Source organism: Verruconis gallopava (genome assembly GCF_000836295.1).
Source record: "Verruconis gallopava strain CBS 43764 unplaced genomic scaffold supercont1.3, whole genome shotgun sequence".
Taxonomy (NCBI): Eukaryota; Fungi; Ascomycota; class Dothideomycetes; order Venturiales; family Sympoventuriaceae; genus Verruconis; species Verruconis gallopava.
Window position 1 is genome coordinate 336,553 of NW_015622139.1, and position 15,854 is coordinate 352,406.

The 15,854-nt window shown below is 54.8% G+C and overlaps 5 protein-coding genes across 5 annotated transcripts; 2 read left to right on the top strand and 3 right to left on the bottom strand.

The window, feature by feature from the left end:
- Positions 1–107: 107 nt before the first annotated feature.
- On the bottom strand, positions 108–2,405 carry PV09_01053 (uncharacterized protein). The gene is made up of 2 exons (XM_016353892.1): positions 773–2,405; positions 108–534 (listed from the first exon to the last, which is right to left on the bottom strand). Exons 1-2 carry the CDS (start codon positions 1,279–1,281, stop codon positions 249–251), a joined length of 795 nt encoding a protein of 264 aa, XP_016217987.1. The 5' UTR covers positions 1,282–2,405; the 3' UTR covers positions 108–248.
- Positions 2,406–2,487: 82 nt separating this feature from the next.
- Positions 2,488–4,025, top strand: PV09_01054 (uncharacterized protein). The gene is made up of 2 exons (XM_016353893.1): positions 2,488–2,835; positions 2,936–4,025. Exons 1-2 carry the CDS (start codon positions 2,578–2,580, stop codon positions 3,530–3,532), a joined length of 855 nt encoding a protein of 284 aa, XP_016217988.1. The 5' UTR covers positions 2,488–2,577; the 3' UTR covers positions 3,533–4,025.
- On the bottom strand, positions 3,702–8,531 carry PV09_01055 (uncharacterized protein). The gene is made up of 2 exons (XM_016353894.1): positions 6,809–8,531; positions 3,702–6,745 (listed from the first exon to the last, which is right to left on the bottom strand). The coding sequence occupies exons 1-2, from the start codon at positions 7,822–7,824 to the stop codon at positions 4,240–4,242; spliced, it is 3,522 nt and encodes a 1,173-aa protein (XP_016217989.1). The 5' UTR covers positions 7,825–8,531; the 3' UTR covers positions 3,702–4,239.
- A 3,107-nt stretch (positions 8,532–11,638) lies between these two features.
- On the top strand, positions 11,639–13,552 carry PV09_01056 (uncharacterized protein). The gene is made up of 2 exons (XM_016353895.1): positions 11,639–12,294; positions 12,358–13,552. The coding sequence occupies exons 1-2, from the start codon at positions 11,798–11,800 to the stop codon at positions 13,487–13,489; spliced, it is 1,629 nt and encodes a 542-aa protein (XP_016217990.1). The 5' UTR covers positions 11,639–11,797; the 3' UTR covers positions 13,490–13,552.
- Positions 13,534–15,074, bottom strand: PV09_01057 (uncharacterized protein). Its single transcript, XM_016353896.1, has 3 exons — positions 14,855–15,074; positions 14,679–14,808; positions 13,534–14,615 (listed from the first exon to the last, which is right to left on the bottom strand). The coding sequence occupies exons 1-3, from the start codon at positions 14,936–14,938 to the stop codon at positions 13,654–13,656; spliced, it is 1,176 nt and encodes a 391-aa protein (XP_016217991.1). The 5' UTR covers positions 14,939–15,074; the 3' UTR covers positions 13,534–13,653.
- Positions 15,075–15,854: the final 780 nt, after the last annotated feature.

Below are 15,854 nucleotides of genomic sequence, written 5' to 3' on the forward strand. Positions count from 1 at the left end.
CAAGGGAGGACGTCAAGTCCCATACCTAATACGTGGAACCTCAAAAGCGCTCGCTGCTATCTCGAAATAAAAAAGGTAGCACCATTTAAACAAAAGACACAAATTTGTGGACAATGTATAATCGGCCAAAAGTTTGCTTTGATTCACTACTACCGTAGTGCTTCGTGATCTACCAGTACACTTAAGAATATACACAGAAGGTTATTTGCGCTTTCAGAGCTGCCGTTGCAAGGGTGCTTTAAAATTGACTAGGCTTCGGTAGAGAAATCCCTTGGGTGGCGACGCTCCTTTGTAGCGATGAACCCATCGTCACACTCGACCTCTGGGACAGACGAAGGGGCAGGAGTGTCGTCCTCGCAGTCAGTCTCAGGCGTGCTTGCAGAAGCAGCGGCACTGGTTGTGGTCGCAACCGCTGCTTTTGTCGTCGAGACGGAAGCAGCAGCTGTTGTAGTAGGAGTAGTTGCTCCACCTCCGCTACCGCCCATGGTGAAGTCAATGCAAGCCTCGTACGTCTGGTCAACCGAACGAGCATCCCTAGCGAAAGGGTTAGTTACATCTCGTCATATATAAAGAGAGAAAAGACGAAAAGATGAGTTTTCAGATTAGGTATCCTAGCTGTAAGACTGATCCTGCGTCGAGACAGCTAGGGAAATGATATCTACGATGAAGTCCACGATTGACAATTCTTCGCAGAAAATTAAAAGTTTACTCTGGGAAAATTTGTAAGCACGTTGGACGTAAATACAGAAGGCTTCGGTCCAAGACTTACTACCAGAACCATTGAATAACGCAGGCGCCGGCCGTGCCGCACTGAGAGCTCACGTCAGGCATGGTGATCGAGAAGTCCGTGTTGTTTGCTGGGATTGTATGCGCGTTGGATGCGTAGTCGGAGAAGGAGATGAGGGGGCTTCCAATGACAGTGTTGGTAGCCGTGTTGACGATACTCATGTTCATGACACCAGTGTGAGGGGCGCTGATGTCGACCTTGATTGGAACGACCTGTCCTGCGGTGTAGGTCTGGACATTGGCGCTGTTGTCAGCAAATTGATAGGCCTTGCACAACCACACATTGCACTTGGCCGGATCGAAGTCAGACTGGCTCGCGCCAACTTGAAGCATATTCTGGATGTTGCCCTGGTCATTGGAAGCCTGGTTGTTGTAGACCTGTTGGCCGCATGCCGCCTGCATAGCAGGACCGGGTTGACGGGGCTTAGGTGAAGTGACGATGCCGTGGCCGTAGGCCAAGCTGATGATGCTGAAGACTGCGGCGGAGATTCGCATTGTGGAAGAATTGGGTAGAAAGGGTAGCGTCTAGCTAGGATAGAATCGAAAGCAAATCGGACGAGAAAAACAGCTCAACTGTTGGAATGAATGAAACTGTACAAAGACAAGAAACGAATGTGTTGACGCTGAACGAGTGGCCGACCTGAGGATGGCATTTTCTTGCGCGGCGAGCACGACTTATAAGGACTATGGAGGCGTACGGGTTGAATGAGAGGATGGCTGGCGAAAAACAGCGTGAAACATCTCGCTTCCCAAAATTCCTATCCCAATGTGTTTTGCGTTGCGATGGCGAACACGCGAAAATTAAAAAGCTTGGTGTTTTAACGCTCCTCCACTGTGTGGCATGGGTTTGCCGTGGCCGCCTCGAGCCGCGGTGAGCGGAGGATGTGTCGATGTTAGTAAGGCTGGAAAATGTGCTGCAACCAAGTGGGGAGTCCAACCTCCGGGCGGCTCCCCGTCGACAAGTTTCGGCGGTCCCTTCAAAGAATAAGTGGTGGAAATGTTATTTTGTCTTGTGTTTCCTGGACCTTAAATGATAACGCCCCGATCGTACCCATGCTGTCAATGCTGCCGTACATTTGACGTGTTTCACCGTAAGGCTTGGCGCCTCCCAGTGGGGGTATCCTCTGGCCCATGTATGTGAGGCAAGATTGAACGACGGGCGCAGAATAGGTTGATGGTTCATCATGCCAACGGAAATGTGCGGACGCGGCAGGTTTAGACACTGGGTGGCACGACAGATCGGTCTGCAGATTCAGCTGCGGCCGCTGGGGCGCGAAGTAGGAGCAGAGAAAGGATGCGCTGACACAGGCCCTTGCTCGATCAGATAGAGGAGTGCTCGCGTATATACCTGAAGCATGATTTCCGACTATTCTGGGCCAAGTATCCCATTCGCCAACGCTGGACCGTTTTCTTGGACAATCAGCCCTTTTCTTCAGAATCTGCAGTCATGATCCCTCCCTGGTGAAATCTTGTGCTGTGTCCTGATTATGACGTTTACACGGCCTCGATCGGCATCCTATGACTGATCGTGAATTCGGAAACGTCATCTGCTGGTAATTAGGAAAGAGACGACGATGTTGTTTCGTTCCAGACCATGATGCAGCAGTCGTCCCTTTGGGGAATTCGTGCTTGGGAAGAAGCTTGTTACCGTGTCCTTCACACGTCAAGCAAATATGGTCTGTGCGCAGCGCGACACCCCGTGATCGTGACCTCCCCATATCCAAACCTGCCGGTCAGGTCAAGAGCATCACGAAATTTTTCTTTTCTGGCCCCGCGCCTCTTCTCGGTACCATGGCGCCGATTAGCGATGAAACCTCGCACCTGGTCAACGCTCTGGCAACGCCAGAGCAGCTGGCCGTCTCCAACTCGCAGCAAGACGGCGTCTCCGCCGAGCTGGAGACGTCCATGATCTTCGCCGGGTCACGACTGACACAAGCCGCTGGGATGCTGCTCAGGCTGCCGCAGGACATCATCGCCCAAGCCATCGTCCTCTTCCAGCGCTTCTGGGTCGGCCCCGAAGGAGGGAGTCTCCACAAGCACGATGTTCAAGTCAGCCGGCCCATGCCCTCCCTCTATTCTCCCCCTTTTCTCTTGGCAACCGTGAGCATCCAAACAGCAAGCTGATACGATTGCGTTTGCCGCTTCCCAGGACATTTCCGCCGCGGCGCTGTATCTGGCAGCGAAACTGTCCGCGCTGCCCAAGTCGCCAAGAAGCGTCGTCAACACGTACGCCTACCTGGGCTCGTTCAAGGCAACCTTCGTCGCGCCGCGGGCCTATGCGGAGGCCAGCGACGCCGAGGCGTACTACGTGTCCGAGGGCGCGTATCAGGTGCGCAGGGAGAAGCTCGTCGCCAACGAGCTGCTCGTCCTGCGCACCCTCGGCTTCGACGTCCACGTCGCGCTGCCCTACAGCCTCTGCGTCAACTACCTGCAGGCTCTCGATGTCTTTGCCGACCGCGACGCCGCCTCGCGGCTGGCCAGACGCGCCTTCGCCCAGCTCAACACCGCCCTGCTCAGCCCCCAGCTTCTCTTCCTGACCCACCAGCCGTCCTCCCTGGCCACCGCCGCCATCTACCTCGCCGCGAGGGAGGTCGGCGTCAAGCTTCCCGGCGACGAGTGGTGGGAGGTTTTCGATACGGATAGGGAGGAGCTCGGCTTCCTCGTCGTCGCCATGCTCAGCATGGAGGGTTTCGTCCGCCGCGAGGCTGACAAGTGGGCCGACCGCAGTGTGCCAAGCATAGCTTGACGATGATCCCAAGCCTTCATTCTGGACTCTGAAGATCCCCCTTGACACGCCGTCACCAAAGCCGCCATTCGGCGGTCGCCTTTCGTGCTATCTGCTAACAATCCGCTGGCAGGGGAACGGTGCTCGGCGAAACACTTGGAAAGGGAGGGGGGGAGGAGGGGCCAAGCATGGGTTTCAAAAGTTCTTGCATTGGTTGGATGTCTACGGTGGCAGCTCGCCACTCCAAGTTCACCAATCTAACTATGGCGTACCGCGAAAGGTAACAATATACTCCGAACCTCAAACCCACCCATCCGGCCCGCCAAATCCTTGTAGATAGTTCCCAAATTTCTATGCCGTACTGTCACAAACTATGTACAATGTATTGTGTATAGTTCATACTATCAGAAGTGAACTATGATACCCCGTCCCAAAAGAAAAAGATGATGGGGAGAATCAAGTATATAGAAAAAGGAAATACTAATAATAATAATAATAAAAAAAAACCCCTGCCAAAACCACACAACAAAAAAAATGACTACTTGTTCTTCAGCCTGCCGTAAGAATGATTGCCGGGACCCCAAAATGCGCAAATGAATGCATGTGTCTCGCTCAATCCAGATGCGAAAGCAGGACCAGCAGGTCCAACGTGGGATGGTTGTCAACGTCGTGTGGAGTTGTCACTGAGACCTTCTTCCACACAAATGGGCGAATGTTGCTCAAGCAGCTTAGCCAGGCTTCTTGAAAGACTCAACACCGAGACTTGGCGTCTCGACCCACCGATTGCCCGGCACACCCTCTGCCTTTCTACGATCGAAGAAGCTGCCACACTCTAGGACGACGAGCATCCACTCCGCAAGCGCGCGTCCGGAGTACTTTGCCTGCATGACAGCCTCGCCCTTGGGCTCGAGCGGTCGCACGTCCACGCTCTTGTTACTATCCGAATTTGTTGACTTCGCGTCTGTGTAGACACTGTCAATGCTGCGCGGGGGTGTCAGCGATGAGTGCGTCGCAGGTCTCGACTCGTTCAGAAGAGTCTGCGCGGGCATCGGCAGCTTTGGCGGCGAGATGCGAATTGGCCCTGGTGCCTGCAAACGCCTGTCCAGGCGATCGGCCCACTCGAGCGAGAACTTGAAGGTGAACGGTCTGAAGCTGGACCGATCCTCCTGGGACTCATCAGAACCGTCCGATGGTCTTTTCACAAGCTGGGGCTGGGGTGCCGAGTTCTTCTCTTTCGTATCCTGCGATGCTTGACCGGCCTTCGCAGTTTCTTGCTTAGAGGTTCCAATGATGGTGCGAAGCAGACCCCATTTCCGAGGCCCTCGCTCCTCGAGCTCAGGTTCGCTGTCCGTGGAGTCGTTGGAGACCGGACGCGGTTCGGAATCTGACAGATCTGCTAACATGGACTGCCTCTTACTGGCCGGATGGGGAGTCAGAACACCGTCAAACGACATGAAAGCTCCACGGGACTTCTCCGCAAGATGGTCCGTGCGTACAATGAGCAGACGCCGCCCTGGAGCAGGATTACAAGGCGCTGTAGACGGGAGCAAAGTTGGCGAACCTTGCGCCGCATCCCGCATGTATAGATAGTATCCGTATTGTGTCTGAAGGTTTTCAGATAGCCGGCTGAGAATCTCTACGTCGCCGGGCTGCTCTTCGCCGTCGAAACGGGCGACACGCCAGCAGAGAAGGCGTTGATAGTACGCCCGCACCATGGGACACCAGTGGTTGAATCGGCTCGCGAAGAATTTTGGCTCTAGCAGGAAAGAAGCGCACAGCTCAGCTCGCCGTTGAGGCTCGATGACAAAAGCAGGCCACAAGCTATAGAGCAACGCGTACAGACGTATCTCGGTCGTGGTGTTGTGACTCTCCACAATTCGCCTCCACACATCCATCCAGAATGACCAATCAAGCACGGATCCGATGACCGGGTTGAGTTGTTCGTACCGCACTAAGATCAGGAACGCCTCTTCCAACAAGTCGCAGAGCACGTAGCACGCGGAAGGGTCGTATATCGACGTCCTGCGAGCCGCAGCCTTGAGCAGGTCAGCAAACGCCATCCCGAATATGATCCGAACCTCCTCTGGATTCGTGTTTCGTTCCGAGAGCAGATCTCGGACGAGCATGATGAGTCGGTTCTCGCTCATCTGTCGCACGGCGTTGGCGGCGGGAGGCAGAGGGAAGGGCGGAGCCGCAGAATCAGGATCGCCGAGAATGTCGTCGAACGTGCTATTCGCCGTGCTGCCATTGCTGTTTCCAGGGTCCATCGGATTTGGCATCACGTTTCGGTGGATCGTCGCATCCATGTTCATCAGTATTTGAGCATGCACAAAGATCAGACCTGGTGCACAGAGTCGCTCGGTGCGTGTTGTATCAGCAGGCAAGAAGTCGACCACAAGCATGTGGTAGTGCTTGGCGAACACGTAAAAGAGGTCGCTGTCCTTTCCACACCACCTGCTAACCCACGGGTGGCTGCTCCACGGTAGTGTGTGCGTCCGTAGCGGCAATGGCGCTGGCTTTCGGAGAGCCTTGTATATGGCAGAGATGTTATGGAACCTCAGCGACTTCAGATGCGATGGGAATCCTTGTCCAATACGTTCCGCTGTGTCCTTCAAACTAATGGACCGCTTGTGCCCACATTCCTGCAGAACACGGTTCAAGCTATCCATCGTGGGGTTCCACAGCCTAACGAGGACGTCCGCGATACCAGGGCAGAAAAAGAACGCATAAGCACAGGTTCGACCGCAAAAGGACACGGAGCTCGCCGGAGCATTCCGCATTGCCATCTTTTCGACCACGTAGCCCATCTGATCGATAAGATTTTGCTGAAACAAGTTCCGTACGTTGTGAACAACCGAGTCGCCTAGCATGACGTCCGACGATTCGGACGAAGTCGAAGTGACCGAAGTAGACTTCTGGTGGCCCTTCGCGGCTTGCTGCCTGTCCCACAGAGGAGCGTAGGGAGAAGGCGCCAGCCGCCACTCCGGTCGCTCCATGATGCCGAGGATTCCATCGAACACAACTGGTCTATCTGTGCCAGACACGGACTGGTTGTTCTTGTTCAATATGAGCTCAAGCAGCCCACTCCACCACTTGTGTAGTATGTTTGCCCGTCGCTCGAGATCTTCGAAGCGCAGATTGTACGTAGATTGATGGTGTTGGTACTCGCGGAGGAAAGGGATCAGCGAAGCCCGAACTACGTTGGCTTTCAATGTCGTTGGCTTGCTTTGAAATCTGGCACGACGTCAGTCCAATTTCAAATCGCTGTACGTAGACCGATCAGTTTTCCGCACGTACTTTTGAAAGTCACCCTCCAAATTGCGAAATACGGTCCACAGCTCGTCACGCTTCTTTGTCACTTCAGAGTTCGCTAATCGCTGCTTATCCTTGCTCGTCAGCCTCGGTACCGGGGGCGTGGAGCCGCTAGACTTCTTGGTGAAGCTGCTGAGCGAGAGCTTGTCCGTAGAGAAGGATTTGGATAGCTGCGAGGGCTGAGAGGGCTTGTTTACAGGGGAGGATGAACCCTTCGTTGGAGACTCGAATACAGCGCTGTTGGGGCGCTTCGACAGCTTGCTCGTTATCGATCTCGACAGCGACGAGCTCCTGCTTCTTGAACGTCCATCCCCGTTGTCAGAATCAGTGCTGCGTCGAAATGGGGACGATCGTCTGACGACGCTCGAAGCCTTGCCAAGCGTGTCCACCAGGCCCTCCGCTGTGCTCTTTTTGCTGCCGGGAGACGGCGAGCGAGAGCCAGGCATCCACGACCTTCGCCTGAATCGAGCCGTCAAATGGTTCGAGGACTGCGAGGGGAGCTCGTGAACCTCGTCACTCTCTGCGGAGGCCGGCGTTCGTAGGATGGGCGCCGTCATGGCATACTCGCCGGCGGGGCTGCGGTTTATGACGTTGTCGGCGGTGTCGAGCTTCGGCAGTTCCATCCGCCGCTCCATTGCTGGGGACTTGCCGTTCTTGTGGGAGGCATTTGTATTGGAAGAAGGAGCAGCCTCCGACTCTGGAGTTGTTTCACCGGAAGAGGCTGAGGTAACACCGTCGGCCTTGGTGTCGTCGATGGAGGATGAATCCCTCACGTCGTCATTGCTGGCAGAGTCGGACTGGGCTTCGTGCAGCACGGCGGTCGAGAAGTCGTTGTAGCTCGCTGCCCGCGGCAAGCCTTCACGCGAAGAGGTGGTTGTGGTGGGGACATCGGGGTTGTCGAAAACGGCGGTTTCTCCAAAGACGGCATCGAAGAGACTGCCCTCCTTGCTTTCGTGGAACTCCAACGCCATTGTGAAGGTGTCCACGGCTGCGGCAGCCATAGTCGAGGCAGCAACTCAGGTCAATGGGCAGTGGGTCGAGACGTGGCCCCGAATACACATCCTAGCTTACGGGGACGATGACATGGCTGGCTACCCAAAAACCCAGCAGGCGTGTCTGTTACCCGATAGCGTTGGGATGAAAGTGGTGTTGACAAGAAGAGAAGCAGTCCGGTCGACGAGGCGAGAGGGATTCTGCTCGGGACACAAAGGCAATGGCCAAAACAAGTGGAGCAAAGACCCGTACTACTTGGTAAGGCTGTCTGGCAGGGTGCAATTGGGGGAGAAGATCTTCAGACGGACACAACACCAAGGCGCAGCCGCAGCGTGGGTGCTTCTGTTCGTGCGTGCAATGGAGCGGGGAGCCACGGGGTCGGTTGCCGGTGCAAGGTGATGGGGGTGAGAAAGATAGAAGACAGGGCGTACGTGTGAGAGCGAGCGGCGGAGGAGCGCAACGGGATACGGTATGTGGACCAGGACGATGTTGTTCGGGTTGTCTGCTTGGTTTGCCCACTCGGCCTCCGCCGGCTGGATTGCGTCCAGGGCGATCGAACGACGGGCGGGACGGGCTTCGTGTTGGTCTGGGGGATCTGTTGCGGTAACGACAGAGGAGGGACGGGACTGCCAGTTGTTTGTTCGGCTTCAGCGGCGGTCACAGCTTGGACCTTTTCAAGGCTGGAGCTGAGCTGCGCAGCCAATGGCGATGGCGTGGTTGAGTGGTGAAGCGTGTGCCCATCGTCGCTCCCGGCGACACGCCAGCTCCACGAACGACAACACGGCACGCCCGTGATTCCTGTTCGACCATATTGGCGTCGCCGTGGCATCAGCATCGTCCGACGGCCTTCCGCTGCGTCTACCTTCTGCTGCGTCAAACCCAATTCTGCTGCAGAGCCGCTGGCCCTCAGTCCGTCCCCTCGTCCACCTCCGTGCGCTGCCGCCCGCAGCGCTGACGACACGCATCACCGCGCGAGGCCACAGCTGCTGACAGCGTCGCGCCGCCACTCCCAACCTTACGCTCTCCAGGACTCCCCAAGTCGGGATTGCGAGGCGCACTCTGTCCACAGCGGCACAGGGGAGACTACAGGAAATCCACCGCCCAGTGCTGCGCTGGGTGTTTTGCGCAGGGCACACGCCACACTCAAAATCGAACGTCCGCCAACCCGCATTCTTTCAGACTCCGCGCAGGCAGGGCTCTCTGTGTCTCTGCCCGGCTTCGTCTTTGGCCTTGTTTCCGCCCTGCATGGCCGGAAGCTAGAAGCCGTGCATGCCCACATGTATGTGCGAAGACACCCGCAAGCTGTGCCTGCTCGTTCACGCTCGAGTCGATGACGACACCAGCGCGTCCGTCACGGAAGTCCACTCGCCCTGCGCGAGCCTCCCCGGCGAAAATCATTCAGCGTCCCGCAACGGTCATTACAAGGAGCAGCCCATTGTTCGCCCCCAGCGCCAGGGGTTTGGCTGAGGAGCCGAGCGGCCTTTTTCAATGTGCCCGCCTTGTTTCGGCTAGCGTCGAGGCTGGGGGACATCACCACCGACTGCTTGTGCGATAAGAAAGGCGCCGGCCTTGGCTCCGAGCTCCCCCCAGCAACGCCTCACATGGATGGATTGTGGTTTATCGTGTTCAGACGAGAGCGAGAAGAGGAGGAAGAGACAAGGTGCGACCCCCTTTTTCATTTTCGAGGCGTCGATGAATGGAGAAGACAAATCCCGTAGCACGGTGAGCGAAAGTTCCCTCCGCACATCTCGATATGCAGGGCTCCTTCGCATGATTCGCTTCGTGTGCTGCTGCGTGTTAAAGCATGCGGCTGCTGTTTTCGCCTGCAGTAAGCTTACTCGTTCTCCTTGTCCGCTGAGCGTCCATTCGAGCTCCCAGTTCTTCTCGCATCTCGATGCAGTCCTTCTCATCGTCCGGCGATGAACACGCCGCAGGCGCTCGCGCAGGTCACACCCGGGGGCCCATCGAGCTCCGTGCGCCAAGACATCACATACGTACGATGTGAGCCGACGATCTTGCAGTGTGCAGGTCGCGTCAGAAGACAATTCACCGTGCATCTCTTCCACCCAATGACTACCATGATTCCGAACGCTATGAGATCGTGAGCAAATGGTTAAGTTCCTGTCATCTAATTCACCTCACTTCACGAATTGTTGTGTCTACTTAACGCGTCTTGTGCCTCTGGGTTCCAAAACCTGAGGTCTATTTTAGGTACTCTTCCACGTCTCACTTTAGAAAATTGATATGCGACCTATGTTGCATGTCTATGTCCTTGGCGTAGTCTATGGTCGCTTTGGGACGATCGTACATACCACCGTAGTTGATGTGTGATACAACGTAATCGAGCACAAGTTGATGAATCAATGTCTTTTACGGAGCAAAAGCTCCATGCTGATCAATTGAGTTGCTTTACAGATCTCTTTTTTTTCGTTATTGCTCAGCGAAAGCCCATGCGTGTTGCTTCCGCGCATCTTCCTCCAATTGTTCCACGATGCTCTCCTCGGAATGCTCATCACGGGTACAAGTATCTCCGCTCAGCGGCTTGGACCCTCATAATAAGAGTTCTCGTCTTCGTGCCGATAAGCCGTCTGTAGCAAATATAGGAAGCTCGGAATGGAGTCTGGGAGCATCTAGGGTTCTTTTAGACACGCTGGATCATGTCTTTGGGTGTTTCCGATGGTGAGACACTGTAAAGTGCCACGCAGAGGGCTGAAGAATAAAGTTGACGCGGCACTGTCGTTGAAAGCAACACACAATCAAGAGTAAAATCCTCCTTCAAATTCTACCATTGGTTTATCCATAACCTCTCCCGGGCTGGGCTGTGCGTGACAGGCTCTGCCGAACCACTTCTTATCCTCCACTGTATCAAAATAACGCGAAGTTGATGCGTGCTGCGTCAAATGAGTTTTGCGGAATGCATGGAGTCCATTTACAGGCTCCGCTGGTTTTGGTTCAGAGTGCTTCATGCTCTTACACGAATTCTTTTGAGTGAAATAAAGGGTTCGTCGGCATCATGGATCAAAGGTCAAGAACGGGGCCCGAAGGTCCACTGAATTGTGATAGTCCTGCTGCCCTTGAGTAACGATGGTTGAGCATTCCAGCCAAGCCCTTCGGCTCCAAGCAAAACCAGCTGGGAGACCTGAGGCAGAGGTCCCATTTCAGATATCAAAGTTTGTCGTTTGACGAGCAGGAACGCAGCTTAGGGAGCGGTGCAAGAGTCGTCAAAGGTAGACTGCTAAACCTTTGGCTCTCTCGTCGTTGTCGCCTAAAGAGATCCGCGACGACCCATTAGCCACGTGAAAGGCAATACTAAAGCACACGAAGCGAATACGACTTTGCAAACGTATTCAATATGTGGTGGCACGGCAAGCCAAATCACGGCACTTTACCGTTGTTCACCTTCGTCTCGGAGAGCTTCAGCCCGTCGCTCACAAAGGTTCCCTGCATTTCCCCATACAACTAGCTTATCTTTCATTCGGCGTCCGAACGCAAAGCAGCTTCCAGCCAACTTCTTGAAACCCGAGTTCCGTTTGCAAAGCCCATCGATCATGGGGAACGGCCGAATACGCGAGAGAACAACAAGCAGGCCTTCTGTTGCGCACCGCACGAGCCCGGCGAGAGGGCTTGTAAAGACATATACCCAATGCATACTGGCCAGCTTCCACGCTAGATTGTTCGTGCAGGCGGCTTTTTTTTTTCGACTCGAAACTTAGCGAACGTCTGGTGCAGCCGTCACCGGCAGCCGGCACGCGGGAATAGCTACGTTTGACTTCAGCCGGCCCTGCCTGCTTATGGAGTTAAGGATCGTGTTCTCCACTACCATAGCGATCGAATTGATTGATAATTGCCAGTTAGACGGCTCCTCGTCGCGTTCCAATGCCCGCCCTCACCGTATCTCTATTTTCCCCATTTCGTGTTGGTTTTTATTCTCCCCTCATGTCGGGCGGTAGATAATCCACCCGTTGCGCCGAGCCCGTTGCAATGACGCTATCATCAACCGAAGACGAAAAGTCTTCGAGCCGCCCCAGTCGAGATAGAGCCGACGCTACACCGGGCGTATCTGAACCACCACCACAGTCCGAGGAATGCTCAGAATCCCTGGAGGCTGCATCCCAGAAATTACCGTCCCGACTTTCGAAAACATGGACGACCGTAACGCGTTCCAGAGTCTATCGGATCCTTTCGTGGACGCCGCCTCGATGCCGGTGGAACCCAGATGATCCGCCGAAATTCTCCATGGCACTCAACTGCCTGTTCGCGTTCGCTGGCGCGTTCACGGTCGCGAATCTGTACTACTCTCATCCCATCCTGAACATCTTGGCCCATGATTTCAACGTGACGTACGAGCAGGTCTCCCAGGTGCCGACGCTCGCCCAGGCCGGGTACGCCGTTGGGCTGGGCCTGCTCTGCCCGCTCGGTGATGTGTGCAAAAGGAGACCGTTCACGCTTTTGCTTGTGCTGTTTACCGCCACCGTCTGGTATGCTTCAACCACGAACCCTCCCCGCCCGCCGTCAGTCGCTCGTGCTGATGTTTGAAATAGGATTGGACTGTGCCTGACCAAAAGCCTCGCCGTCTTCTCGGCTCTCACATTCATCACTGCCGTCACGACAGTGACGCCGCAGATCATGCTTCCTCTTGTTGGTGATCTTGCCCCTCTACACCGACGGGCCGCCGCATTGTCCGTCGTGGTAGCCGGCCTGACGCTGGGAATCCTCGTGGCCCGCGTTCTCTCGGGCGTAGTTGTCAACTACACCTCCTGGCGCAACATTTACTGGCTGTCGTGCGGCCTCCAGTACCTCATCTTTGGCCTGCTGTGGCTCTTCATGCCCGATTATCCGTCAACGAATCCGGACGGCTTCCACTACCTCAAGTTCATGTGGTCCATCGTCAAGATTTTCGTCAGAGAGCCGCTGCTCATTCAAGCCTGCCTTATCTCGTACTTGGTTTCGGCCACCTTCACCAACTTCTGGACCACCTTGACATTTTTGCTCGCGGGCGAGCCGTACAACTACAAACCGCTGCCAATCGGCCTCTTTGGCCTGATTGGCATCGCGGGCATCGCGTTCGCCCCGATATACGGCCGTTTGGTCACGGACAGATTCCACCCCTGGCTCTCCGTTCTCGTCGGCCTACTTATGGTCCTTGTGTCCGTCACCGTGGGGACGTACACCGGCACCTTTACCGTCGCCGGTCCAATTGTCCAGGCGCTCATGCACGACGCGGGCATGCAGACGTGCCAGGTCGCAAATCGAAGCCAGATCTACAGCATCGCGCCGCGCGCCCGCAACAGAATCAACACGGCCTTCATGCTGTTCACCTTCTTCGGCCAGATCACGGGAACCTCGGCTGGCAACACGGTGTACGCCAAAGGCGGTTGGATTCACTCTGGAAGTATGAGTGTGGGACTATGCGGAGGTGCGATCTTGCTTCTCTGTCTGAGAGGTCCGTGGGAAAAGGGCTGGATAGGGTGGCATGGTGGTGCGAGTCTCAAGAGGGAGAAGAGGGACGCGACGAGGGAGGACATTGAAGCGAGTGGGAGAGTGAAAAGATCGACCGTGCAGGTTGTCGATGAAGGTAATCACGTTCCAGTTGATGAAGAAAAAGCATTGAATGAATTGGTTGCTGGAGAATGTGAGTCCGGCAAAGCAGAGTTGGAGAAACAAGGACGATAGCGGAAGATGAGTTGATACGATAGCTAAAACATGCGAATTAGAAGGCATTTTTCGTTTTCATGCGTAACCGGGAACAAAAGACGTCCCTTTTCACATTCATCTAGCTTCCCCATCTATTGCCATGAACCGTATGATCCTCCTTAGATTAAGTGTCCGCACATCAGCTACGGTGCTCTTAAGTATTCTACGACTTTGCGAGCCCATACCACGCCCCGCTTATACACTGCCATCGCCGGCACACTTCCTTTCCACAGACCTTCGGCGGAATCGGCCAGGTCTTCGCCCAAGCCCGCCGCCTTGACCTCTGGCAGGGGATACAGATATGTTTTGAACGCAAACACCAACGCGCCAGACCTCTCCAACCGATGCAAGGTCTGCCTCTCGCTTCTCAACATGCATTCTTCAGGAACGACCTTCTCGGCGTCCTCTGCCCACTCCTTCAACTCTTGCTCCGTGGGCTCGTGTTTAGGCGGCGCCATCGTCTCCGGCTTGAGCGTCGTGGCCAAGTGGTTGCCGCTGGGTTTGAACAGTGCCGGACCCTGTTGGATGGCCCAATTTGCCCTTTTGACCACCTTGCCGAACGGAAGGGTGGTGAAGAAGCGGTCCATGGATTTCTCCAGCTTCTGCGCGTACCCGGGCACGGGCCGGTGAATGGCGGCAAGAGGCAGCCCGAACTTTTGCTTCATGTCGAAGCCCGACGGGAAGCAGACAACGTAGGCGTGGAGATGGTACGGAAAGGCTGGATTTGGCGTTGGAAGGGCCCGGGTCGGTCTGGCCTTGGGATCTGCGACAGGCAGAAGGAGAAGGAAGTCCGTGTCAACGTGTGACCCTAGGATCGTGAGGCACTCCACAGGGTCTAACGGCGGCGTGAGCGGTATGTACTCATTCAAGGCGATGTTGTGAAGCACGCCTTTCTCGTCCAGGCGAGAGAACATCGTCGGATATCGCTGCGGAAGGTAGACGCCGAACATCCATTCGTACAGCTCATGGACAGCGTTGGAGGCGACTGGATTAGCCTGCGTGGCGGTCCTGGTTTCGGATTTGAGAATCTGCCGTCGGAGCATGACTTTGTCCATGTATGTCTTGTCCATATCGATCATCTCGTCGAACGAGCACGTCTGCAACGCTGATGTCGATCAGAACACCTTACTTCCGCATTTCCCAGGTGGCCAAAAAAAAAAATACGAACCCATCGTAAGGTGGTAGGTGCCTTTCAACGGCGCATTTTGGATCTGCTCTTTGGATTTCCAATCCAGACGCAGCGGCGTGATGTCTCTGTACAGTCGAGAAACTGCCGGGTCAAGGGCTGCGTGTTGAGCCTGTCTCGTTCAGCTGGCGCTCCTATGATCCTGTATCGTTTCTCACCTTTCGCCATCGGAACACCGCCCACGCTGCCGAGGATATTACACCAAGCACGAGGAACGTGGCGGCAGCGGAGGAGGAGAACATGTTGGATCAAGAAACTGATCGTGCCCGGTACAACTTCTAAGACAGCTCACCAAGCAGACAGTCAAGATGCGATATGCTACCTCCAAGGCTGCTCAATTTTGAGGGGATTTATCCTCTCTCCCTCTCTCTGTGTCTGTCATAACTCCACAGTCGTGGTGCAGTCATTACCCGATAAAAAGATCGTGGGGATCAATGGTTGCCGCTTTCGGGCCCTACCCGATTTGGTCAATTTACGCGGACCATGAGAACAGATGATTCGACGTTCGACCGGAACTTCAACGCTACACTATACTGTGCGAGGTAAGCTCTTACGATGTCTAAACGTTCTCTAGGGAGCATTAGATATTTACACGTTCGTCCAGCACCCGTTGAATGCACTTGGCTGAGGCGGAATGAAGCAACGTCTCCGTCCCTGCTAAATCACAGTAACCAAGTTCCTCCTTGAGTGCTGTCATGAGCTGAGTTTTGAATGAGACTTATGGCGATGCAAATTGGACCAATTGAAGTCCTGAACCTCTTTATTTAAGTCGCTATCAATATGAACACTAGCTTCTGCCAGACACTTCGTCTCTGCCTTGGAAAAACCTGGCCGCTGGCGTCCCCCCCAACCTGCAATTTATTTCTCTTAAGAGACGGAGAAGCAGTCTCCAAATGACCTGGATGGAAATAAAAATGCCTTGGACAATGATGAACCTGACCTTTGTTGCAAGCACACGAGGGAATCAAAAGAATCGGGGGCAAATTTTATTTTAAAGATCACCTTCGATTTCGGGAAGAGAGGATAATGTCTGACTGGAAGAATGGGATTCTGGCAGAATGAAAAAACTTCTACCCTTAACGAGAGATGCCATAAAAGCCCTCAGCTGTTAGAGCTAGAAGGCTGAATTTCCGCTTAACCTTTCAACGAAAGACACAT